At 36.3% G+C, this 27,686-nt stretch overlaps 1 protein-coding gene across 5 annotated transcripts in view; it reads left to right on the plus strand.

Moving 5' to 3' along the window:
* LOC136036051 (phosphatidylinositol 4-kinase beta-like) overlaps positions 1 to 27,686 on the plus strand; it is a 206,082-nt gene that overhangs the window by 34,127 nt on the left and 144,269 nt on the right. For all 5 annotated transcript variants that reach the window (XR_010619617.1, XR_010619618.1, XR_010619616.1 and 2 more), the window contains 2 exons: positions 4,671 to 5,332; positions 27,388 to 27,505. Coding sequence is in view for 1 of the 5 variants with exons in the window: in XM_065718007.1 (XP_065574079.1) it covers positions 4,671 to 5,332; positions 27,388 to 27,505 (780 nt within the window). In the remaining 4 variants the exon portion in view is untranslated. The remainder of the gene's footprint in view (positions 1 to 4,670; positions 5,333 to 27,387; positions 27,506 to 27,686) is intronic.

Here is a 27,686-nt window from a genome sequence, read left to right on the forward strand (position 1 = left end):
TTTGCTTTCAAAAATGAGTATTCTGTAGGCTTGTAAAACTGAAATTGTCGTAGTAATAAAAAATTATTAGACAAATCGCCCCAAAACAGACCAGACAAAAAAGGAGGTAAACCTGCTAAACTCTGTCTCTTATGTTTTTTTTTGTCAAAGCCATTACATTTTCAGTTTTTCAAGTGGTTTTTACTGGAAATTCCAATTTTCTTCTTAGTGTTTTCAAATTTGATGTTTTCAGAAGTACCGTACGTCTAAATATTAGAATGTCCAGAAGAATTAGAACTAGATTAGGGGAAAAAATTTTATGAAAGGACCAAATTCTACTCTGAGAGCTTGTGATAGTCTTTTGCAAATTAATAGTATCTAATCTTGAGCTGAGTGACCATCACTTTTATATCTTATACCGATTTAATATGTTTTGCATTCTCACGCTCTGTCGCTGTTCAACTTAGAACAATGTATGAATTCCTTTCAGTCACTTAGTTGATGAGATCAAGTGTATATCAGAACAATCCCTTTCTGAAATATCGATTTTTGCTTGTCTCAGTCCCGGAAAGGAGGAAAGCTTTCAATGCTAGTTTTCCAAGCAGGGAATCTCTACTAGGGTCACGCACTTTTGTATAATAATTAGTCTGAACTGAATTAAAAATGGAGCAAGAAAAGGGAATTCATAGGGGTTAGGGGAAATTTGAAGTTTGCCGCAAGGGAGATGTGATTTTAAGTAACCAAACACAGAAAAAAACATTGATTTCAAAAAGGCAGAGGAAAGTTGTTTAGAACTGAAGAATTATTTTTGAGTGATTTAAAAAGTCTGTATTTTGTCCTTTGTACCATGTTTCGTACGAATGTTTTCTTTTTAAAGGTGTGTGTCCAACTCAACCCCCGTTTAACTCCAACCCCATTCAACGCAATTTCATTCAACCAAACCTGCTGCAGATGTTGAATTGGATTGGAGTTAAACGGGGTTGATAGTTAGACGAATTTTGAAAGGGCATTATTGGCGGACTCACTAGAACTTTGGTGCGAGTCCCATGCTCTGCATATGAAACTTCCAATTGTATACGTTCAATTAGCTGTGCTGCCTCAGGTGTCATTGGTTCTTAGCCCACTGTGGCTCTTGTCCGTGACAGTATTCCAGTTGCTTAGCAATTTGACATCAAGTCTTCAGGTGTCATCGGCCTTGGTGACATCCTGAGAAAGTATTTAGAAAAAAATATTGTTTTCGTAATAATGACTTGTCGCCACTGGTTGTATTGAAGAGCCTGTGACAGTGTTCCTGTTGCTTAGCAATTTGACACCAAGTATTCAAATGTCATCGGCTTTGGTGACATCCTGAGAAAGTATTTAGAAAAAAATATTGTTTTCGTAATAATGCCTTGACGCCACTGGTTGTATTGAAGAGCCACAGAGTCACTGTGGCTCTTGTCTGTGACAGGGTTCCTGTTGCTTAGCAATTTGACACCAAGTCTTCAAATGTCATCGGCTTTGGTGACATCCTGAGAAAGTATTTAGAAAAAAATATTGTTTTCGTAATAATGACTTGTCGCCACTGGTTGTATTGAAGAGCCTGTGACAGTGTTCCTGTTGCTTAGCAATTTGACACCAAGTATTCAAATGTCATCGGCTTTGGTGACATCCTGAGAAAGTATTTAGAAAAAAATATTGTTTTCGTAATAATGCCTTGACGCCACTGGTTGTATTGAAGAGCCACAGAGTCACTGTGGCTCTTGTCTGTGACAGGGTTCCTGTTGCTTAGCAATTTGACACCAAGTCTTCAAATGTCATCGGCTTTGGTGACATCCTGAGAAAGTATTTAGAAAAAAATATTGTTTTCGTAATAATGCCTTGACGCCACTGGTTGTATTGAAGAGCCACAGAGTTACTCTGGCTCTTGTCTGTGACAGGGTTCCTGTTACTTAGCAATTTGACACCAAGTCTTCAAATGTCATCGGCTTTGGTGACATCCTGAGAAAGTATTTAGAAAAAAATATTATTTTCGTAATAATGCCTTGACGCCACTGGTTGTATTGAAGAGCCACAGAGTTACTCTGGCTCTTGTCTGTGACAGGGTTCCTGTTGCTTAGCAATTTGACACCAAGTCTTCAAATGTCATCGGCTTTTGTGACATTCTGAGAAAGTATTTTTAAATCCATAAATATTGCTTTCGTAATTATGACCTGACGCCACTGTTTGCGGATGATGAAAGTACTGTAAGTCAAAAATAGAGTTTTGTAAAAATAACAATTCCCTAAAAATATGGATTATATAGTCGAAATAAAAAGATACTTTTACCAGTGGATACTGAATAGTTTTCTATGAAACTATTTTGATTAATTTTATGAGCATATAGCTAAAACGTATTTTCCATGCTTTGAACACTGAGCCAAAGGAGAAATTTAGGTTTAAATATATACCTAAAATAATTAAGTTGACTTTTTCTGGAAACTAAATGGTGACTTCTAACATCAAATCGTTTATTTTGCCATACTGCGTGTTATAAAATCTTAGGCAAGATTTCTGTATCAAAATTTTGAGTTATATTGAAAAAATTAGGACTTTCCAAAATGCAAGTGACAGCTTTTTTCCATATTTTTATTCCTGGCAATTACAAGAGGTGTTCAAGTCAGCAATTTTGATTATAACATTGCGGGATAGTTGTCAATATCTCTTATTAAATAATAAATAATAAATTTATTAAAAAATAATGTTATTATAACATTGCGGGATAGTTAGTTGTCAATTCTCTATTCATGGTCTTGAAATTAGTCATCAGGTTGTTACCGAAAAACTCGCTTGTTTACTTGGTCTCTGACGAAGGATTGGAAAATTGGTTTGTGTGAAGGATATGATAACCTAGTACTGCGTTTCTCAAACCGTTTTAACCGTGGTTCATCATGAGGGTTTAAAAATTCTTGGGACCAACCCTATGAAAAAAACATGTATTAAACCAAATTCAATTGAAAATTTTATGTACTTTTCTGTCAAACGAAACACCCAAGAAGTGATGTTAGATTAATCCTAATGAAATATACCAAAACATGATGATAATATTAGGCTGTTGAAACCAAATTATGGAAACTGCGACAAAGAATTATCGAAAGCAGGCCATACAGAACGCATTATACTAAATGCCTAACCCCTAACCACCTCTATGTATTAAATATTTAAGAAAAATGTACATTCATCGTAGTTTTTTTTTCACTCAAAATAAGCAAATCGTTACCGATTCAGCGTAATTTTGAGGGTGTTTCGTTTAACAGCCAAGTACCAAAATTTATTTATAATGTTAATTTATTTATAAACAAAGATTTCAAAATAATTATGTAAGGACAGGGTCTTATCCAGGATTTTGATCGGGGACATACAATAAAAACTTTACAAACTGTCGGCCATACAGTTTGTGGGGAGGGGGCTTCAAATACCCTAACCCCTTTCCTGAATACGGCCTTGGATAAGGAAAATACCAGTAGTTAAAAGTAGACAACTATATTCATTTAAAGCTTTGGCAAATTTGGTAAACTTAATTTTTTCCTTTTTTTATCAGTACAGAAAAATCAGGCAATAAATTTAAATGTCGTTCGGGAAGGGGTAGAAAATATTTAGACTGTTACTATCATTTCTTCTCAAATTTATCTGATTTTTAAGGCTATTACTATTCTTTCTTCTTGAGTTCATCCATTTTTTTATAGTTTTTTTTTTATTGAAATCTATTTAAAGATGTATTTCTTTATGATTTATTATTGCATAATTTAGGTCGATGTTTTATGAAATCATAACTTTGAAATAAAAACACAATTTCCTTTAAGATAACTTTCTCAAAAATAATTCTAAATTTTTTCCCCATTGATATTTGTCGGTAAGTACATGTGTCCTGATTGATGAATTATGTTTCATAATTTTTGTTTAAATATTCAGAACGTGTTCATCTCATTTTTCTTTTTGCAATTTTGTTTTGAAATTGTTCATGCTTTGATTAGTGATTCAAGATTTTTGTAAAGCACGATTCAAATCGAAGTCCAGTGACATTTTAATTATCTTTAGGATTTTTATTCAATTGCCGTGTTCGTAATCTAATGTAGCAGATAACATATATTGTTTATACAGTATGATTTCCGTCTTAGCTTCCTGCATTATCTTCTCTAGGTTAAAGTTGATGTGGCTAGATTCTAACCCTTGACCTGTCCCTGGTGGCAAAAAATCGTACTTAAAAAATCAACTAAACGGATAATTTTTTGGCTGTGGGAGGGGGGCTCATCATACTTTAGGGGAACATGTATTTTCTGATAATTTGACGAAGAAGTGCCGAGAGTATGATAAATGATATGCATAGCATTCGTGAATGAAAGGTGACAAGTTGCTCCCTACTATTAGTCCAATGCCGAATTTCGCAGAACAGTAAACATAATTTTTTGAGGATTTTGGATTAAAAAAAGCTTGGGACTAAACCTGGAAAAGTAAATTGAGTTTAAAAAAAATAAAACTTTTGGTTTTCTTCAAAATTGAAAAGATTTATTTTTAAGGTTGTGGCATGGACCGGGAATGACGCATATATGATTCCGTTTCTTTTTTAGGGTAGTTCTAGATACAACAAAAAAAAGTTGATTTTCTATATACAATTTTTCGTTAAAGAAAAATGCCTATGTTGTAATCCATAGTTTTATATATTTCTTTTCCAGATCTATGGGAACAATCCTGCCTCCTTTGAGCTCTGTAACCCAAAATAGCTCAATCTCTTCAAAGCATCAGCGGAATAGAAGTTTGGATTCCGTTCTTCAAATAATCCCTGAGATAGATAGTCCTACTCAGAACATAATAGAAACACCATTGAAACATCCTCCACTAAAACCAAGCCTCTCCCTATCCCTTGAACAAGAAGGCTCTCCTGTATTTAGATATAAAGCAAGAGAAAGTAGTTGCGGCCCAGTTGTTGGTGTACCAACTGTCCTCGACGAGAAAATTATTCTGTCATCCCCTAAGCCAGCGATACGAGCCCGTTCGTATGATCAAACTAGTTTAGGTTCAAGTGATTCTGGTATTTGCTCGTCGGATGGTGAACCAATTGAAATAAGAGCTCGTTTAACAGTTAGTGCTGAGTATTTAGATTTGGAGTGTGATAAACCTCGTTTTTCATTGACCTCGTTTGAGGATACACAGACGAGTGAAACAGAGAGTATGGAAGAACGGCGGTCTGACCTCCCTGAAAGGAGTGAAGAGAATGGTGGTGGAGGAAGTAAACCTTCATCGTTGTTAAGGCTTTTTGAGTGCACATATTTTGATGGTCCTATGGCTATGAACTATCTTTTCAAGTCCAAGGAAGCCGGAGTTCTCAGCTACATAGGTGAGTCTCCAGATGAATAAACTTTTTTTGCATGTTCCGACCTTATTTTATGCTTTTATTTACTTGGATTGTATTTGTATTTTAATTTATTTGGCAAAATTATTTTGTTCTTTTTCTTAGTATAAATTTTATTTGCTCACAAAGGTGTGAACCTTATTCTACTGTTTTGTGTTGTGTTTTTTGAAAAATATACATTTGATACAGATCTTTTTCCTTACTGTCTGAGTTTTCTTTTTTTCATGTTTTTTGGTAATACGTGATTGACTTGGAAAAGAACCCTGCGCAGCTATGTTGACTTTAGTTGGCCTGGTGTTGCAATGAGTTGTTGGTAGTAGTAGAAGTTTCGTTTTCCCAATGAAAATACCGTAAAAGGCTTTTTTTTAATGGAAATAGCCCCAAAAAAGGTATTTAAAACTTTAGAGAAGGGGGCATATGTCCCACAACTGAAGCTACTTACTTGAAGTCATTGCTCCTATCCCTTAGAAACTTAAAAGAATTTTCGCTTATATTTCATGCCATTTTTCGTTCTGTAATCGACGGAACACATTTCTGCGTAAGCGCCTTGAAACTGTAGGGGTTGAGACTATTTGTGAGGTGTCCGAAGCCCCGATTATTTAAGTATCAAACATCTAAATATTATCAATTTAGCCGAAATGTTCAAAAGAACTTGTCGACCTGGGTATGTATGCTGGATCTTCTTTTTATCGTGTGTGGGGAGGGGGATCGTAAAATTTTCGACATTTTGAAGAAAATGGCGTGGCTCAAAGCCACTCATCCTTTGGATGTAATTTTGTTCACCTACGATCCTTGTAATTGCTATAATATTCAACACAAATCCAGACGTGAAAATTTAAAATGGAAATACTTTTTACAAGATTGTACTGAATGGTGGCCCAGTCTCTGCCACTTGGTATACATCTCGAAGCGTAAGGTGTGGCACGCTTCGAGTTGCGTATGGCAACTACTGTACAAAATTTTTGAATGTGAGCAACCCCTCAAAATACACCAGGAAGCAGTTTCACAAATTTCCTGTTAAAACCTTGTTAAGTCAAATATTGTCCATCGCAAGACTAATTTTTAGCTAAAATTAGTTAAATGTTCACTCAAATTATGAGAATCAGTAACATCTCATTTGCCAAAGTATCCTCTGACCGTTTCCACTTGACTGATTTTTATTCTAATTACGCCAATTTCAAGGTTACTATGATTGTTTCCTTGGAACAATATCTTCATAGCGTAAATGATTTATAGTTTACTCTCAGTTGTATGCATAAGAATAATCAATCTCCCAACTGTTGCACCTGTTAATTGAGTTGTACTTGAACAAAAATTAGGTATTTTGCGATATTGATTCAGTTTTCGAAGTCCAAGACCTGTGAACCTGGTTACCGTCGGCTGAAGGGATTGCATTATGAGCCAAGCATATATCAACATGACGGGTCTTGGGCAAGATGTCTTTCAGATAAATGGACCACTACTCTGCAAAAAACAACAACAATTAACTGTAAATTAACAAGTCAATTAATGTAATAAATGTAAGTCAAATAACAAGTCAATTAAAAGTCAATCAAATTAACGAGTCAATTAAACAAGTCAAATAAATGTAAATTGACAAGTCAATCAGATTTTGGTGAATAGTCTGGCGTTAAAAAAAATAATTCAATGGAAGTGATTACAACTCTTAACAAGTGACTTCAATGTATGTACCATAATGGAGCTTCAAAATATGAAAAATGAGGGAGGGGTAGTATGTATTTTTCCAAAATTTAGAGGGGGTTATTTTGCTCTTTTTTGTTAGTAAAACTACCAAAAAAGGCTTATTGATAAAAGTACAAAAAGGCTATTTTTCAAATTTTAGCCCATATCCTTCCCCACAATTGACGTCCCTGGTTTAGTGCAGAGGGAAGATCCCGCTGTTACCATCTATAATACCGCGTTGATTTAAATTGAAGGGACAAATGTCTTGTGTTTCTATCTTCATTGCAGTCTCTAGCTAATGACCTAACACAATCCTAGGATGACTAGCGTGTATTTCTTTTATAGACAACTGAACAGTGATGATCATGATTAATCACAAGGAAAGAAATTTGGCAAAGTACAACTGTGAATCTGATTTTTTTCCAAAAACAGGGGTATTTTATCAGAGGGATGACCTAAATGACATCAAAAATACGTGTCACATGTGGGGGTACTTTTGGATCTTGTGGAGAATAGTGAAACACTAGGTCTGTATTCAGACGTTAAATTTGTAGGGGGGGGGGTAGTTTTCAAAAAGTTAAGAAACAGGAACGTAATAGAGAAATTACAAAAACCACAAGGTTCGGGGAGGCCCAAAGCCAACGCACCCTACGGATGTGTCTGTGTTGCTCATTGTGTCTACTGTTTCTTTGTTGGAATCTGGTAAAAACACAATTCGAATTGTGTGAGCACGAACTAAATGGATGGAGTGAATTTGAGTTGAAGGATCTGTTATTTAATGAAGAAATATAATCAGCTACAGAAGTGCCGCTAATTCGGGAAATTGTTGGACGAGGGGTAAAGATTTTTCGATTTTTGTAAATCAAAATACAAAAAATAGGAAGTATGGAGACCTCCTCCTTGGGTCTCCTGCTATCCGTCCCACTTCCTTTGAAAGAATTACAAAGGAAAACAGAAAAATGCCAAGAGATTCATCGGCAGACATGAAAAAAAGGGGACTAATCTTCCAAATAGGGATTGCTATTATACAATTGAAGGTGTACTTTGAAAGACAATTTACCTTTTGCCAGTACGATACTTTCTTCAAGATACTGTCTCGACACAAGAGAAAACAAATTGTTAAAGCGAAAAAATTGCCAAAGTTATGCCTTCATTCAGATTTTTTCTTCAAAAGTGTAGCTGAGTTTGCCACCGTTTAAGAAGGATTACGATGGGAATATGTCATTTCCCCTATTAGAATGATTTAAAATCGAACCACTCTGACGTTTGAACATAAAAAGTATATGAAAGAGTCAGTAGCTGTTCCGGCCTCTTTTGTGCCCGGGGCACAATCTTGATTATCACCGAGTTCCCTTGTCCCCCAAAAGTTTTCGGGACACATTGTAGAAAAAAAAATCATGTGTTAAAAAATGTCAACTGTGCCTTCTACTTTATTTCAATAAAAATAATATTTCAAGGGCTTCAAATTTGCACCCCTAAAATTTTGCGCCTGCAGAGTGCCCTCTGTATCCATCCATCCCTAAGACCCACCTCTGGAAATGCTAAAGATCCACCAAGAAACTCCTACTACGGAGCGAAAAGAAGAAAATAAAAATTTTCTTTTAGCCCTACCCCCCACTTTTAGTTCTCTATTTGTGGTGTCCCTGAAGAAAATTATGGACAGCTCCTTAAAATAAAAATTATCTGATTGATTTCAAGGAATTTAAAACGCCACGAGCTGGCTTCGTCTCCGTTATTGCAAGACACATGCTATTTTGATTGGGTTACAAGCTAGGAAATACGCTTTAAAGAGTAATCGTATATTAGAGCAACACGGCTGACATGATACCTCTAGGCTGTATTTTGAAAAAGAGAACTGCCTGACAATTTACTCAACAATTTCTAAATTTTAAATGTTGCTGAATAAAAAAGAAGTGTTAAAGCTGAGGCTAATACACATGGAAGGACGTGAAACATCATCGTCAAATGCTTAAAAAAATTATCCGTTCCTGGGGCTTACACCCATAATCATTTCCATTGTACATCAAAAGGGTCAGGCGCGAAACTCAAGACAGGTTTGAAGGTTGAGTCTAGTACGGTACCCTAAGAGCGTGTTTCAGCATCATCAGGAATCTTAAAATTGCTCATAATCCTGTTCCATGCTGCAATGCGGATCAACTCTTGTTAGTTCCTCATACCACCACTCCTGCACAAGTCAACTGGCAGCAATGCCTGTTGGACGACGGGTATAAAAATGGTATGTAGGGGGTGCCCACTTTTTTGGATCTCGTATACTAAGTGGCGCTCGGTGGAGCCGAAAGACGTGCGGGACGTTCCTACATATACATCAGGTAGTGGAACGTGAGCACCCCTCTCGTAGCATATACTCCTTTGTGACGATACGGAAACCTACTGACTGAGAACTACTCCATTGGCTTCAGGTAAACGTCACGCGATTATTGTCGGAGCTGATGGTTATTGATTGGCTTTGCGTTACCAACATACAGAACTTCATAGGTAGATACAACTGTCCGACGAAAAATATGATGAAGTGTAGTTCCTGCTCATCATGATGAAATAAAGGGAGTTTTTCAAACTAATCCAACAGTAGCGTTGAACTCGGGCCGAATAGATAACAAGAAGCGCTTATCTAGCCATGCACTAGCTGAAACGGCTTGGATAACAAAAACCCGTCTTTTTTTTAGCATTCCAATGTAGTTTAAACTTGCTCTTGTCTTTTATTTAAAAACTTCGTCGTCATGGTTGCCGAAATTTAGCAAAACCTCCTTAGCCGGACCGTAGAAATGAAAGTTTAAAAACGTAATTTTCAAGAAACTGTCTTTGGAGAAACGTTTTCCACTAGGCTAAATAGGCCTACTGATCCAAAAATAATTGATATCATATATGTTTAATAGACTATTAATTTGGAACGAATCTCAGAGAAGTTTGAAAATAGAGTCTGAAACCCTTTATACCTGACGTATTGAAATTAAAGGAACACGATTTCAAACGCCTATGTTGAAGGCTTACGGCTCCCTATCTTGAAGAAAAAGGAAAACTACGTTTTACTGCTCCCTATCTTGAAGAATAAAGAAAATCACGTTTTTTGCATGGGTAGCGCTGACGTATCTCCTTTTTTCTTGGACTCACGAAAAAATTGGTCGTGGATTCATGGATTCAATATGGGGAAGGATTCATTTGGACGTTAATGAAGATATCTAGTGTCCTTTATAGCTAGTGAAGTAAATTGCGCCACAAAAAGCTTTGTTATTGAAATTAGCTAAAATTTGAAGCATCATATTTAGCTAAAATAGGGCCAAGAAGCCACACAGTGTAAATCTTGAAATAGCTAATTGACTTTTCCTGATCGATTATCTTGACTTGATTATTTACGTTACCCCTCTCCCCCTTTTGAAAACCAAGGACAAATGGGATTTTAGATAATTCTCTAGACCAAACTGGCCAAGCATGACAAAACCAAGTTTTGTCTATTTTTATTGTCCTTTCGATTAGTCTTCATAATAAAAGGCTATTTTGAAAGCAATCGGAATTTCGAAAAACATCTTGGTGAGCAAATAAGACTTTTTGCACGCAACTGGTGTATCGCGCATCCAGTAGATAAGGCACACACTCTTGCTTTTCTAGCCGTGTTATTCATATTGTAGGATTTTGTGCCAGCTAATTTTGATACCGTCATCAATCTGAACCACGTCCTTCCAGTGAGCCATGTGGGTGATCGAACTTGGACCCTTGGTAAAAAAAATTATGAAAATACTTTTGCGCAAGTCTGGAATAAACGTAAATAGTATAGACAAGGATAACTACCCTGATGAAAGGGTGCCAAAAGTATGATTGGGCACTTATGAAGTTAGGTTAGTTCTAGTAGTCACGGCATAATGCTTTTAAATCGACACTTAGGGGTGTACAGTTGGAGCTACTAGCTCCTCAAGACGACGCACATCTGGGCAAGGCTATGGCCTACCCTGTACGTCACATAATAGGGAATGTTTTCTAAGAGATGCAGGTGTCTTATGTAAATGGAGTTGGGGGTGACGCAATCTTGCATGAGTTGTTTGATTTGCTTCAGTATTGAAAAAGAATTCAGTGTGTCAGCATCGAGGATATTATTCTTTAGTAATAAATGGTTTTACTCTATAGATGTTGAAGGTCCTAGCAATGGTGAAATGAAACCTAGAGTGCCTAATACTGCAAGAGAAATTACAAGGTTTGCCAGCTAACCCTAGAATGGGACGAGATGTAGTCGGGATATTTTATTTCATTAAGTGAATTCAAGTTGGAAGAACACATACTCCAAAAACAAGAAGAACTATAGGGAATTTATCAAGACAATGGGAAACAAATTAGAATGAATATTTCGGCCCTATTTCCAAGGGCCGTCCTCAGCGACACAAAAATATATAAGAAGAAACAACTTACAACAGGATAGAATCGATAAAACTAAAATAAAAATTTTCAAATCAGTCCCAGCATCCTTACCTCAGCGAAGTTCAACCGGGACTGATAAATAAATTGTGATGAAATGAGGCAATTCATTGAAATGAAAGAAAATGATTTAAAAACACATTTTTAATGCCAGCCTTGTTTTTTTGGATGTTGATCTCATAGGTCTGTTTGTGATAGGTTCTGTGTTAATATCTATTGTTTTTTGTAATATTTCGTAAGGTCATTTTTAATTAAATTTGTGTATAGAGCATTTAGTGATCATTCTTCCAAGTCGCTATTTAAGGAAATATTATTATTAATCTTAAGTCCGATTTTGATTGCTTCTCAAACTACTAGCTTTATGCCTAGGTCATTGCTAATAATGGCGGATTCTTCAAAAAGTATTTTGTGGCTAGGATTTTCAAAAACATGGCTGCTTTAAGCGGAATCAAATGAAACAGAAGAAATATTAGAATTCAGAGCTTTGGTGATATCATCCTTATAGTTATAGGCGTTTCTCGAAATTCTGGTGAGTTTTCCCTACTTAGAATTTGCCACAGTCGCATGGAATTTGATAGACACCTCTTTGGCGAGTAACTGGAGTTTTATCTGTACCAGAATTTAGAGATTTATGATTTTCAAATTATTGGTAAATACGACATACAGATTATTTTGTGTGCATACTTTTTTAAGATTTCGAGTGATTTTTGGGATATATGGGAGGTAAATTATGTTTTGGAGCTTATCGGGATTTTCACATGATAAATTATCGTTGATTTTATGGGAGTGTCTTTTCACTCTACGTTAATTGTATTATTAATAAATAAAAGAGGATACCCATTTCCAAAAAGTATGTCCCTGAAAAAGTCTAGTTCAGCTGTCACGTAGGAATCAGAACAAATATTCAGGGCACGATCTACGAGAGATATTACGACACCTCTTTTAACTTGTGGGGGTGGTTTGATTCAAAATGTAAATATCTATTGTTTTGTGTTGGTTTTCTGTAAATAGTAAAATTGAGCTCATCTAAGTTACGAATAATTAGAACATCTAGGAATGAGATTTTACTTGCAATTTCAGTTTCTAAGGTAAACTGTAAATTACTATCATATGTATTAAGGTGATCTAAAAAAAACCTTAAGATATTTACATTTCAAATCAAACCACACTAGCAAAAATGTAGTTACATTATTTTGAGGAAATTGTGTGCCTGACTTTGCCTATGCGTTACCTATGCGTGGACGAAGAAATTGAAAGAACAGAATGTAGACACCTCTTTGGCGAGTAACTGGAGTCTTATCTTTACCAGAATTTAGGAGATTTATGATTTTCAAATTATTGGTAAATACAACATACAGATTATTTTGTGTGCATACTTTTTTAAGATTCCTAGTGATTTTTGAGATATATGGGAGGTAAATTATGTTTTGGGGCTTGTCGGGATTCTCACATGGTAAATTATCGTTGATTTTACGATAGTGTCTTTTTAGTCTACGGTTAATTGTATTATTAATAAATAAAAGAGGATACCCATTTCTAAAATATGTGTCCCTGATAAAGTCTAATTCAGCTGTGACGAAGGAATCAGAACAAATGTTTAGGGCACGATCGACGAGAGATATTACGACAGCTGTTTTAACATGTGGGGGTTGGTTTGATTTAAAATGTAAATATCTTTTGTTTTGTGTTGGTTTTCTGTAAATAGTAAAATTGGGTTCATATAAGCTACGAATAATAAGAACATCTAGGAATGAGATTTTATTTGCAATTTCAATTTCTAAGGCAAATTGTAAATTCCTATCATATGTATGAAGGTGATCTAAAAAAAACCTTAAGATATTTATATTTCAAATCAAACCACACAAGCAAAAATGTAGTTACATTATATTGAGGAAAATATGTGCCTGACTTTGCGTGCCGAGATGAACACAAGTTGAATCCTGACGAGCTGCCGTCACTTATCATTAATGATGGCTACCTATGCGTGGAAGAAGAAATTGAAAGGACGCAGAGTTTTGTATATACAAGTTTTATTAATAAACATATTCACAAACATTGATAAAGCATTTCACTCTTAGGGCATTGAAATCTACATCGTACAAGTAGGACAGAGTATTTTCAACTAGAAAGTCGGTTCAATCGAGGATTGTCACCATAAATGCTAAGAAATTCTCTGTAAGTATACCGCGACATCAAAAAATAAAATATAATAGTGCATGAAAACCACAGCTTTTGGTTGATAAATCTTGTACTCGCTTCTGATTTTGCATACAAGATTTTCCACTGCTCAATAAATTTTTAAAGCGTTGCGCGTAGAATGTATACGGTAGGCCAAGAGGATAAAAAGAATTCTATTTTCCTCCCTGTTTGAAAGATGCAGAGCTAATGCCCTGTCTTTAAAGTTGATCAACTACTACTAGCAATGATAAGAGTATTGTTAGCATTTGAATATGTCGAGGAAATCCAAGGGTATGTAATAGGATTTGTATTTGGACATGTAAGGATTCAAATTAGATATATTGATTATTTGATTTCTGTTTATGGTGCGAAAGTCTAATAGAACACTACTATCAGGGGTAATTTCCCAATAGGTTCCAAGTTGATTTAGCGAGATTAATGGAATATGTAAACCGGTAGAAAGTATTGTTGCTTAACATTTAAATTACAAGATTTACGTGGCAGTCCACGAAAGTTACTGCCTTCCGATAAAATAGGATTGCTTAAATAGTCATGGTTGTGGACTGATATTTCCCTATTAATAAAAAATACTAATAATAACTCACTGCAGCACCAAGCCGCCTGAGGCCAACACAGCTACGCACGCTCCTCCTCCAACCTAATCTATTTAAAACCTCCCTCTTTACACCCTCCCAGGAAGTTCCCATTTCCTTTAAATCCTTATTTATGACATCCTCCCAACCCAGACAAGGACGACCTGCTTTCCGTGTAGCCCCAGACGGTTGGCCAAAAAGGACAATCTTCGGTAATCTGTCATCCTTCATCCGTAGAACGTGGCCTAGCCATCTCAACCTTTCTTTCATTATAGCCCCAGAAAGCGGGATTGAACCACACTTTTCGTACAACCTACTGTTTGAAATACGGTCAGTCAGCCGGGTACCCAGAACAATCCGTAGGCAATTTCTCTGGAAAACATCTAGTAAATTTTCATCTGCTTTTCGGAGTGTCCATGCTTCAGAGCCATATTTGACCACTGTCATCACTGTAGCTTCCAATATTCGAATCTTGGTTTGTAGGCTTATCTTTCTATTCTTCCAAACTTTTTTTAACTGTGAAAAAACACCCTGAGCTTTAGCTATTCTACTTTTAACATCTTCACTGCTCCCACCATCTTTACTAATAATACTACCAAGGTAACTGAAGCTACAGTGATCAATCAGTGATCTACCTGACATCTTCACTGCTCCCACCATCTTTACTAATAATACTACCAAGGTAACTGAAGCTACAGTGATCAATCAGTGATCTACCTGATCAATCTTTTCGTTACCTAAGGTCACCTGTTCATCTTCACTTATTCCTAACCTTAGTGACTTAGTCTTCTTAACATTAATTTTCAAGCCTATTTTAGCACCCTGAACTCGTAAAACCTCTAAAAATTCATTCATTTTGCTCACACTTTCATCTAATATGCTTAAATCATCAGCATAATCTAAGTCCGGGAGCGTTCTTCCTCCCCATTTGATTCCATGGTCTCCAATTGCCTTTCCTGTGCTCCTTAAGACGAAGTCCATCAAAATGATCCATATAAAGGGGGATAGAACACAACCCTGCTTAACTCCTGATTTAATACAAAACCAGTTGCTAACCTCATTTCCTACCTTAACCGCAGCAGTATTATTCTCGTACATAGCGCAAATCACTTTAATGTATTTTTCTGTTATACCATATAACGATAAGACCTTTGTTAACGCTGTTCTATCAACAGAATCGAAAGCTTGCTCATAATCGATAAAACTAAGGACCAAAGGTGTTTGACAACGAAGGGACTTCTCAATTATTAACCTAAGAGTGAAAACATGGTCGACACATCCTCTACCTTTTCTAAAACCGCATTGTTCTTCCCTTAAAACTTTGTCTACAGCATGTCTCAGTCTAAAAAGTATCATATTACTCAGTAATTTGCTACCTACAGAGACCAGACTAATGCCTCGATAATTCCGACATTCACTCTTGTCACCTTTCTTATACAGTGGTTTAATTAAGGTTTTCCTAAAATCATTGGGTACTTCCCCTTTTTCAAAAATCATGTTCATAATCTTCAGTAGCTTATTCCTAACCTCAGAGCCACCATATTTAAGGAACTCATTAATCATACTATCAGCACCTGGGGCCTTATTATTTTTTAATCCTTCTAGTACTGTCGCTAATTCTTCCTCACTAAACAAATCTTCCTTCACATCCAAGGTATCACAAACTTTTTCATTTTCATCTATATCTTTTCCTGCAACTGTATCTCGGTTTAGCACATTCTCAAAATGTTCCACCCATCTTTCTTTAACTTTTTCCTTATCACTAATTGTGGCCCCATTTCTATCTTTAACTGGGACTAGTCCGGATCGGCTACTCCCTTTCAATTTATTAACATGCCAGTATAATATTTTACTATTATGCCGTCTAGCCGCATCTTCCAGATCCTCAGCAATTTTATCCATCGCCTCCATTTCACATCTCCTTAGTTCATATTTTAATGCTTTCTCCACTTTCTTTACATTCCTTTTGTTTTCATACGACCTATCGCTCAGATAATTCTTATACAAACCCCTTCTACTCTCTATTAAACCTAAAGCTTTTTCACTAATATTCCTAGTTGCTGTCTTAGTACTCTTCCCTAGGACACCATCAGCAACTTCACAAATTGTTTTTCTGAAATTATTCCATCCATCTTCCACATTGTCAAATTTTAAACCCTCAAGTTTAGTACTCAACTGTTCCTGGAATTTTTTTCTCAAATTTTCATCCTGAAGTCTACCAACATCATAACTTTCCGGGAGGGAGTTACTCTTCCGAAATTTCAGCTTTAAATTAACCTTAGACACTACTAGATGGTGATCTTTACTTTTAACATCAATAACGGCACTCCTATACACCCTAGTATCTTGTATTGATCCTGCTAGTCTTCTGTTTACAATAACATAATCAATAAGGTTTGCTGTCTTACCATCACGTGAATACCATGTCAACTTATGGGCCATTTTGTGACCAAACACCGTATTGGTTATAACTAGGTTGTTATACCTACAAAATTGCAAAAGCCTATAGCCATTACTGTTTTCTTTTCCTACACCAAAATTACCTAGGCTAGGATACCATCTATCCCTATTTCTACCAACCTGGGCATTAAAATCTCCTAGCAAAAACACCATATTTCTACCTGGTACCCTGTCTATTTGCTCCTGTAACTGTAAGTAAAATTCATCTGAGTCACTAGTATCTCCATCAGTTGGTTCAATGGGGGCATATACTACTATAACTGATACCCTAAACTTTTTAGTCATAAAATGAGCAATTAGTATTCTATTATTAATACCTTCCCAGCCTAAACAAGACTTAGCAGCTTCCTTATTCATCATGAGCCCTACTCCCTGTCTATGTACCCCATCCTTCCTTCCTGAGTAAACAAATTCTATGTCACCTAATTTCATGCTTCCTACCCCTGGGATATGAGTTTCTGAAACTCCTAATAAATCCAGTTCAAACCGTCTGAATTCGTCAGTCAAAATGTCGATGCGATAGTCATTTTTTAACGTCGTAACATTCCAAGTTCAAATTTTCATGTTCTTTAAATCTTTGAAATTATTTTGGCCTCAAGAAAAGCAGTGATCCCGGATACCAGTGCAGGATGGGGACCAACATATCTTCTCAAGTCTACACCGAAGCGCTTAAGCCGGCTTAGAACCGGACAGCAAGAAGTCCCTGGGACCTCCAGTAAGTTGGAGGCTTTGTGCAATCCTGGGCCCATCTTGGTCACAACATGGTTTTCAGCACTTGGCGATGCTCTTCTATCAACAAGAGTCGAAATCCTGCACAGACAGTCCCAAGCCTATTACCTCCGACTCATTATATATTCATGCCTACAAATATTATGCTACTACGGGGAGGCAGCCCATAGTAGATAAATTAGCTAGGAAGAGGTTTTTCAGCCCGAAAACGCCCATCAAAACAAACCAAGCCCAGAAAAATATCCAATAATCAGAATCCCGTACGAGTGCTGTGTTGTTTACTAGGCTATAATTTCCTCGAGGGGCGAGGAAATATTTCCCTATTGCCCTCAACAAATTGTTCTTACAAACCTAACACATGTCTTTATTTTTAAACACCTAGTCGTCTTCTGGTGATAGGGTCTTTCGGTAGTTTTAATTGGACAGCCGTAAAATTGACTTATTAGCTGTTTTAATAAGTACAACAATAGCTGCGCTTACGCAATCTTCCCCACCCAGTGTCTCAAATACCTCTATCAATTGCTTGTTAGTACTTGAGTCTCTTTGCGCGTGGGTATGATAGACCGCAATAGTGTCGTGTTCTTTGACACGATTCGAGTTTGATGGATTGCGCGCATATATGGATTTGGCCTCGATGTCTAATTCCACCTTGTCACTCTGCAAGAGCGAATTCGGAAAATTCTTGAAACGCAAGATGGCATTGTCGCCCGAAATTGTCTCTACGGACTGGTACCCATGACGCTTGCAGTGCCTCAAGGGGTATTTTATAGATTCCATACCGAATCTAGACAGACAGTTTGGACAATAGTAGCATTCACCCTTTTGTTTCCTTTGCCCTCACTTATAACCCGACTAATATTTGGAATTGAAAAGAAATGTCCAATTGAATTTTGGTCTTTGACAGGCTCGTAAAGAAACCATACACAGTGTTTCACTGATTTAATTTATGAAGCCCTTACTGAATATCTAACATCCCTTTTATCTTTAATTTCCGCCTCTTCGTATTCTGTACCATACTGTAAAACGAAAATGCTGTACACCTCCACAATCCTTTATATCTGCATTAGATGTTATCAACTTATTACCCCCGCCTCTTAAACTAATTTCTTTTTAAAATTTGTTGCAGTTAAATCTAAATTTTCAATAAATCAAACTACTAACCCGCTTTCATTTTCATTGTGATTTTACACCCTATCAAAAATGCTTCCCACTCAATCCGAAAAAAAACGCCCTCATAATTATGCAAGGATGGGTTTTGCTTTTGTAGGTAATGCGAGTACACATAACCCGACTTTTCATTAAATTTTATTTTAAGCGATGGATGCTATCATGCTGTCTCGCCTTCTTGCCTCCCCAATGTGTTTTTCAAGAAGTGCCCGGATATTACAGACATAGGAGTGTGCTATGTCTTCTGGATCTGCATGGATACTACCACTTGTAAGAGTGTTGAAGGGGTCTCCCAAACTCAGCCCTGAAAACATAAATATTGTGCAAATCGGTATCGGCAAGGTAAAAATTGGGTAGTGCGGAGGGCTAGCCAGCACCACTTTGTTTTTGTTTCCCCATATCACTATCACTGTGAGAGGCGGCTACTTGATCTTCCAGTACCCTCTCGATCTCGCTAGGTGGTACTTGTTCCTATACATTATCTAAAAACTCCGCATTGAGGCCGAGATCCCTCACGAAACTATCCACATCAAAATTGGGGGAAAGTATACTATTAGGTCTCACCCCTAAACTATAATCCCCCTCGTGTTCCACTTGGGCCGTATATAGACTTTCCTGGAATTCCAATTGCATACTGGTATGTGAACCAAGAAAATAATTAGAGCTTATTAGCTCATTGAAACTCTCGATTTCACACTGTGAAAGAATATATATTAGGCAGAAAGAGAATACATTATGCTTAATAGTTACCCCTTGGATGCATTGAGACCAAACTACCACCTATAGGTTTAATGACCATACACGACCCCCCTCCCAAAGTGACCCTTCGTACTTTTTACACGCGTTTCAACACTATAATACATTATTTTTAGAAGCGTGAAGATCTTGGTTATTCCCTCTTTTATTAACCTGAAAAGAATGTCTTTTTTTAGCTATTACTATTTAAGGAGGGGCGAGAGGGTCTTTTCTCAAACCTATTGACAGGGGGGCCCTTTATTAACCCAAAAGGAATGCGTTGTTTTTAAGGATGGGTAATATCATCAATATTATAATAGTTCCAATAAGAATTTAGTTGTTAGTGTTAAATCATAGCAAAAACCCCTTCAAAGTTTGAAAAGAATGGATTATTTTTTAGAATACGGCAATAACATTTAACCCCTCTCTCAGAGGCAACAATAAGGCTCCCTACATCTTAGTAATTTCTCCTGTTGTTAGTCTGAACATGAATATAAATTAGCTTGAAAAGTGGTAAGTTTTTTTTTACTGGGAATAAATAAACTTAATGAAAGAATATCAAACAATTTTGCTTATAATAGGATCGCTGGCTCCATCTTGGTTGGAGGGTATTAAGGGCCCTGCAGCTTCATTGGTATGGGGGTGGTGGAGGGTAGAATGCCTCATATCTTCACCGCATTATAGTGAAGCTCCGGCGACTCCACTACCTTGTATGGAGAGTTTTTGTCTCGATGGGCTTGCATGAATAATGACTGTTGGTCTTAAGGGGGTTAAACCTTCACATTGCGCAAGCGGCACAGCTCTCGAAGACACCACAGCTTGATTCTCATGGGGCCTTGGTGCCGAAGACGTTGCATTTTTCCCCTGTAATGGGACTGGATCTTGGGCGCTACACATAATCCTCGCCTTCTTTTAGGGAGGACATTGGTCAGGGTTTTTCTCAAAAATAAGTAAACTTTTAGTTTATTTTCTTTTCAATGTGTTTTTATTTTCTATAAATTTTATTTCCATTGTGTCCCCCCAATTAAACTCAACCCACCCCTATTGAACCCACACTCCTCGTGTATAGATACTAGAAAACCAAAGTTTTCACATCCTGCGAGGATAACAAAAAATTTCCACAAAACAAGTTTTTTAAAGAAAAGTAAAGAATTCCAACTAACCAAAAAATAGAATAAAATAATCTACGTAAGTATTTTTATTCCTCAAATAAATTGTTTGATTTTATTCTTGCTATAAAATAGTAAAAGAAAACTGTTGAGCTATAAAAGCTTTGTTGAAGTGCGTTTAAATGAAATAGAAGTACGTCTTGAAAAAAGTCCTGGTGTCTACTTACTTTCCCTCTTCTTTATCACTGTCAGAAATCTTTCCTCTCCAAATTAAATTGACAACTTTACATGCAAGTTTTTAAGTTTAGAAGTAATTTTCACGATCAACTTTTTCCAAGAAAAGTAAAAGTTTTTAAAAATATGCCAGTATTCACCCTTCTGAGATTTAAAATGCTTGTATTTTAGGCCAAGAATTTGAAATTCTGCTACAAAGAGTTTTGGTTGTATTCGAACTCGAATTGAATTCGAGGATAAGCCTGGTACATTCTTCAAAATACCTTCCTAAGACAAGTCTGTTGCCCCCTCCCCATTTTTCTAACCTAATCTCTTTTTTCAACATAGTGAAAAATATTTAAACTTGAATTTAATGAAAAATAACTGTAATAAAATACGCTAGAGGAAGAAAGCTACAGACTCAGTAAAATTTCGCTCTGTTGCCTACGGTTAAAACTAGGGGAGGAGGGTAGTTAGATAAAATTGTCAAAAAAGGACGCTTGTTTGCTATTACTAGTAAAAGGAATGAATATTACCCACGCCCTCATTTAACGCAAATGTAAGTTACATTTTTTCGAGTATTTCTCAAGAATTGTGTTTAACCATAACTCCCGATGTTCGGTTCACTTGTAGTATCATAGTCTGCAAATTTACTATCAGGCATGAATGACCCTACTATTTAAATATCGCAATAGCGGCTGTTCGGTAGAAACTAAGCCTTTACATGATGAATGCTAAAATTAACGGTCAAGCCCAACATACTTGTTTACGTCTTTTTTACCAACCTAGTATAATACACTTGAAAGTACTTTTAATGGGAGACGTGAATTTTGTGAGAAGATGTGATTAATTTATCATTGTGAGAACCTTATAATAGCAGGAGCAAGGGGCTTTTACTTCTTTATCTAATATAGCGAGTTATAGTAGCTCAAATTTAGGCATCCTTATCTTTTTTTGGTGGGGGAGGGGGTATATAGAAAGAGAGGCTTACCAGGATATAAGCAGAGGTCCAATCATTTTTCAAATTTCTACGGGAATCCATTTTAGAAACATGTGTCACGTTCAAGATCTTATGTAAGATTGATTGGAATTCTGTTCTAATGCCCGTTTTTGTATCCTCTGGAAAGGATAAAAAATTTCTCAGTTCCGGCTAGAAGAATAGCAGATCACGTACGCTTCTGTTTTCCTTGAAACAGTGGTACACTGTCAAGTCTTTGTTCCTAGGCAAATCAGTAGATGTATCACTGTTCTGCTCATGGAAAATGGCGGCAAAATCCCATGTTTGCTGATACGAAATGCTGGTAAAGTATGAATTTATTGGGATGATGTAAAGAACATGGTCTTACTTGAGAGGGGCCCCTGAAGGTTTTTTAAAGAACCAAAGAAATCATGATCTGACAGGGTCTCATAGGCTTTTGAAAGAATCTAAGGAACTATGACTTAACAACCAAAGAAATCATGAAGTAAACAAGCCCTTGTCCTTGCGGGTTTTTTAAACACTCAAAGAATCTATGATGTAACAATCACAGTAATCCTGATTTGCCGGGGTCTCACTGGATTTTGAAAGAATCAAATAAACTTCGACTTAACAACCAAAAAGACCTTGAAATAAACATGTCCTGGTCCTTGTGGGCTTTTTAAACACTCAAAGAAACTATGATGTAACAATAACGATAATCCTAATTTTGGTGGGGACTTAGAAGGTTTTTCAGCATTCGAAGAAACTATGATTAACCTAGCAAAACCTATTACGTAACAAGCAAAGGATTCATCATTTGCCGGTGTCTCGTAGGTTTTGTGAAGAATCAAAGAAACTATTAGGTAACAAACATAGGTAAACATTCCTTATTAGGTAGCTGGCACCTGCATCTCTTAGAAAACATTCCCTATTACGTAACGTATAGGCGGCGCTATATTATTGCCCGGGTGCGCGTAATAACGTCTTGAGGAACTAGTAGCTTCAATTGTACACACCGTGTGGATCGGTTTAAAAACCTTATTCCGTCACCACTAATTCTAATGATATATACCAAAATGTAATGAAAACATACTACTTTAAAATCAAATTTGGGCTGTATGTTTGTACATTCGGGGGGAGGGGGTAAAGTGTAGCGGGTCTGTATGCAAAGTATGGTAGCGACTATTATCCTGCATATTTTGAAGTAAGAATTGTTTTCTAACTTCACATTCTCCAAATACTTTACCCCCACCCCAATATACAAACATATAGCTAAAATTATATAAGTCTAATGTATTCTGTCACCCGTCACTTGTTTTCCACTGAGAGTAAGCTATGTCTCTTAATAAAGACAGACGAAACCGGTTTGTTCTTGAGTTTAACAAAGGGTAATTCTCGAGCGGGGTCGCTATAACAGATAAGTACGTATTATTAAAGTATTACAGTATTTAGTAATTGTATAGGAATCTCATTTAAATCTCCCCCTGAAGTCACCTAGGCTATAGTATACAATATATTTTTACAAATTAGTGTTACATTGGTATAAAAAGGGGGGCTTTGAAGAGATGAGATGGTGGAGGAGCGTGTTGGCCTCAGGTGGCATGGTGTTGCAGTCAGTTGTGACAGACGAAACCGGTTTGTTCTTGAGTTTAACAAAGGGTAATTCTCGAGCGGGGTCGCTATAACAGATAAGTACGTATTATTAAAGTATTACAGTATTTAGTAATTGTATAGGAATCTCATTTAAATCTCCCCCTGAAGTCACCTAGGCTATAGTATACAATATATTTTTACAAATTAATGATACATTGGTATAAAAAGGGGGGCTTTGAAGAGATGAGATGGTGGAGGAGCGTGTTGGCCTCAGGTGGCATGGTGTTGCAGTCAGTTGTTAGTAATAGTAGTGTTGCATTTATTTATTCGTTTGTATTTTTGATGCGCCCACATCCTCTTTTCTGAATGATAATAACACATTTAGAAAAATAAAAACTACATTTAAATTCTACAATAACAAAGTAATCACACAAACTGTGCCACCTGCAACTTCGACGCCACCACCTTGAAAATAAACGGTGTTATATTGATTCAATATATTCGAATATTCTACATTTCATGGACAATATCTCCCCGGGGAAATTAATTTCCTAGCACACCCTTGTGGCTGTGGAGAGATCTGAAATTTTTCTTTCTAAGGCGTCATATTTCCGAGGAAACATTTTAGAATTTAGAATATTTTTGAATTCCTAGCATGTGAAGAATGTTTAAATGGGCGTTCGTTTCACATTGTTTGCCAAAAATGGATTAAAACCATGTGGTGCCTTTGCCTCCCATGGGATTAGAATTACAGTAAATTTAATAACAAAGCTTCGGGTATGCAAGATGTGCAGACCTCAGAAGGTAATTGCCACTGTAAAATGACCAAATTAAGAAGATAAAAAATTTCCATTCCTGGCGTGGCCCGCTATTTGGCTTGAGACGGGGTTCAATGCCGTTACTCTGTAAGCTCAGTCAGAGTTGGCCCATCTCTGAATAGGTACCTGAAGAAATCTTGGGAGGGTAAACAGGAAGGGTGTGCGAAAGCACAGGACGGCTGACCTTCCTCCCCTTATTCCCTTTCCTGGCCGAAGGGGCACGATCAGTTCCGGCGGTTTGGACCTTGAGGGTCTAGTGCCTTCATAATTATTTGCCTACTTAAATAAACATACAAATAATACGCTATACTAATCCCACAAAGGTTCTTTAACCTGTAGAAGAGGTCATATACGCATTAATTCGGAGAGAGAAAACATTTTCATAAAAAAATAGATTACTTAAATTAGAAAGATTAAGCAGAATCCCATCAATCCTTCACAAAGAAAGAAATAAAAGCCAGCGAGGCCAATTTCTTTAAACCGTTTTTTTCGAACAAGCTGAAACAGCGCCACCTTGGAGCTTATTCAGGCATCGTATTCCTTATTATATGGCTTGCCGATAGACTCAAGTTTTATTTCACAATGTGTGATTCGTTTATAATCGTAAGAAAAATAAAAGCTAAAAAGAAATTCTTAAAGATTGCTGAAAATATGCGTTGCTGGTATGTCCTTAAATATTTTCGAAGATTCAACCACTTGCAGAATTATATGAACTTGCTATACCCTATTATGTATTGCTCTCGATGTTTTGGCCAAAACGCACTTTCTATGCATTAAGTACGTCTTTTATAGGAAAACATGTGACTTTGTGTATATTTTAGAGATTCGTTTTTGTTTTTGTGGGGTTTAAAATCAGTTTTTGCTGAAATGCTGGGAACTCCCTGCATTTCCGACCATAGAGCCATACCTTGGGGAGGGGGGTACTATGTTGAATGCGTTGCTAGTGTTAATATCGTTTTTTTTGTATGTATGAAAAAAAATATCCAAGTTTTTTTCGGTTATAACTGGTATTGGTGAAATTTTGGATGGATTAATTTTTTGCTCTCACAGATGGGCATCGAAATACTCGTTAGTTTGAGAAAGTTAGAGTTTTACTATTTTAATTGTCTTTTCTTTTTTGACAAGCTAATGCGCTTATACTACCGAAACTTGATTTTCTTCACGGCTGTCATTCGCACATCATGATATGTAGATGTATGTGTATGTACATGTTTATGTGTAATATGTAATATTGTGAGTTTTTTAATGCAAATATTGAAATAAAATATCTGTAAATTTGGACCAGTTTTGATCTATCTCGATTCGATTTATGCCTTATTAATTTAAAAAAAAAAGTTTAAATTAAAATGAAAGTAGGGTAACATTAAAAAAAACTCGAACAGAAATTATGCTGTGAGTGAGGGGGGCTGTTATCAGGGCCGGATTTAAAGCTTTCACGCTTCTACGCCCAAGCGTTTTGCTGCTCCAGTTTTGCGAGATTTTTGGAGTAATTTCCGGAATAGTGAAAGTACTGAATGGGCAACTAATAAGCTAATGAGCTTAAAAAAAAAAAGAAACTGGATTCTTCCGACTGCCCTTTGTTGGAACATTGGTTGGTAAAATTCTAGTTGATTGACTTTTGGCTATCTCGGAAAGGGGTTAGGTTAGGAAAATGAAACTTTTAGGGATGAGTCTAAAGGCTAAAGTATGCCCCGGGAAGGTATTTTGAATTACCCACCTTCACTCCTTCTCCCTCTAGAGGGCCCCTGACCTTAGATGACCTTTAAAAATATTTGTTTTATAAAAGTGAAACCTTGCAAAATAGATCTTCTGCTTGAATGAAGTATAACAAAATTGTTTTCCTTCACAACTTTGCTCAATCCCAATTTATAAGGTTTTAAAGATATGCAAATACATTTCCTAAATTTTGGTAAAAAACATTGATATGAATCGGAATTCTACTCGGATAATCGGAATTGCATTTTTAGAAGTAAAGGCAGAGAAAAGTCAAATGGTAACTGAAAATTAAGATAAAATGTTGTTTTGTCAAAATTTCAATAGGTATAGACCTGTCATATAGGCGAATTTCAGGGCCTTCTAGAGGGAGAAGGATTGGAGGTGGGTACTTAAAAATACCTTCCCGGAACATACTTTAGCCTTTAGACTCATCCCTGAAAGTTTCATTTTCCTAACCTAACCCCTTTCCGAGATAGCCAAAAGTCAATCAACTAGAATTTTACCCATTCGTTTCTTGTAGTGCCAGGTCCCAAAGTCAAGCTTTATGGTAAATGAGTGGGTATTGGGGGGGGGGGGCTATCGCATATACAGGATAACTTACGTTATTTTCAAGTTTAAATTACGCTTTTTACTTTCGGAAAAAAACTTAATTTATTTATGTTTATATTTGATGTCATATCATGAATCATTATTCTAATATCCTCTGAATCCTCACTCTTTAAACTTTTATATAACAATGTTTCAAGAAACAAGAACTAGTTCAGGTGTATTTCCTCTTCGAAGTACAATAGAATTTTCTTAAATAAGAGAGTACCAGATGCTTTGATATTTAAAAACTAACATTGATTGTCGTCTAGGCTACACAATAAATAGGGAGCTTTACCTCGTTGGAATCCATTTTGCGTGGTTGATACTATGAACAATATTCTTTCACATGAAGAATATCTTCCAAAAAGTTCATATTCATATTCATCTTAATATTCCTCCTATTCTTGCGTAGTATCTCCAATGGATTGTTCTTCAATATGGGTCTAAGAATTCTAAGGTTTTAGATTTCCCCTTCCCTTGGAAATCCGCTGTTTTCTTCCTTAATACCCAGTGCGCCATTCTGCAACACTCTAGTTGTTAGTTTGTAGAAGAAATAGTGTACAATGGAGGTTCAATTTTCTTATTGACTGTGTGAATATTTAGAGGGGGTGTTGAACCGCTTGTCGGTGTTGTTTCTGGAACTTGGAGACTGTATCAATATACTTTCAATAGTTTAAGGAATTGGAAATTTCAGTATTTTTGTTTGACGACGTTTTGGCCCTGTTGTGGCCAAAACTAGTTTTTTGGGACATTGCTCTTGCTATAGTTTGTTTTCTTGTTCTTACTTCTTTTACATTCTATAGAATTGGCTTATTTTTGGTGTTTAGATTGTGTGCCTACCTCATAAATAAATTTCCGTGTACATGGATGGCCTTGAACAAATTTATCTTGTCTCTCCCTACAATAACTTGCGTGTATGCCATTGTTTTAAAGTCTCCACTCTTTTGGTCAGGCTAATTCTCAGACTATGGTAAAAGTTATTGGATCTATGGGAAGGTTATTTAATTTTATAGCGTGAGATATTTTTTTATGAGAGGTTGCTTGGTTATTTTCAATTAATTTATGATAATAATTTCAGGGAACAAACTTTTCACATTTCCTCCTGATGAGATGGATTTCTATTTGCATCAAATTATTGTGATGTATATTCATATGCCCGAAGTTGCTGAAGTTATACACCCCTATTTGGTTCTTAGGTAATTTTTTTTTTTTAATGTGTTTATCTTGCATTATTGCTAAGGCCGTATCCAGTATTTTCTTTTTGGTGAGTTTTACGAAAGGATTTCTTTTGGGGGAGGGGGGCTAAAAATTTAAAATTTAAACACATCAAAAATTTGTTTTATAATTATTTTTGCTACGTTTTTACGAGTCGGACAA

The sequence above is a fragment of the Artemia franciscana genome, chromosome 15 (assembly GCF_032884065.1).
Source record: "Artemia franciscana chromosome 15, ASM3288406v1, whole genome shotgun sequence".
In the NCBI taxonomy this organism is placed as follows: Eukaryota; Metazoa; Arthropoda; class Branchiopoda; order Anostraca; family Artemiidae; genus Artemia; species Artemia franciscana.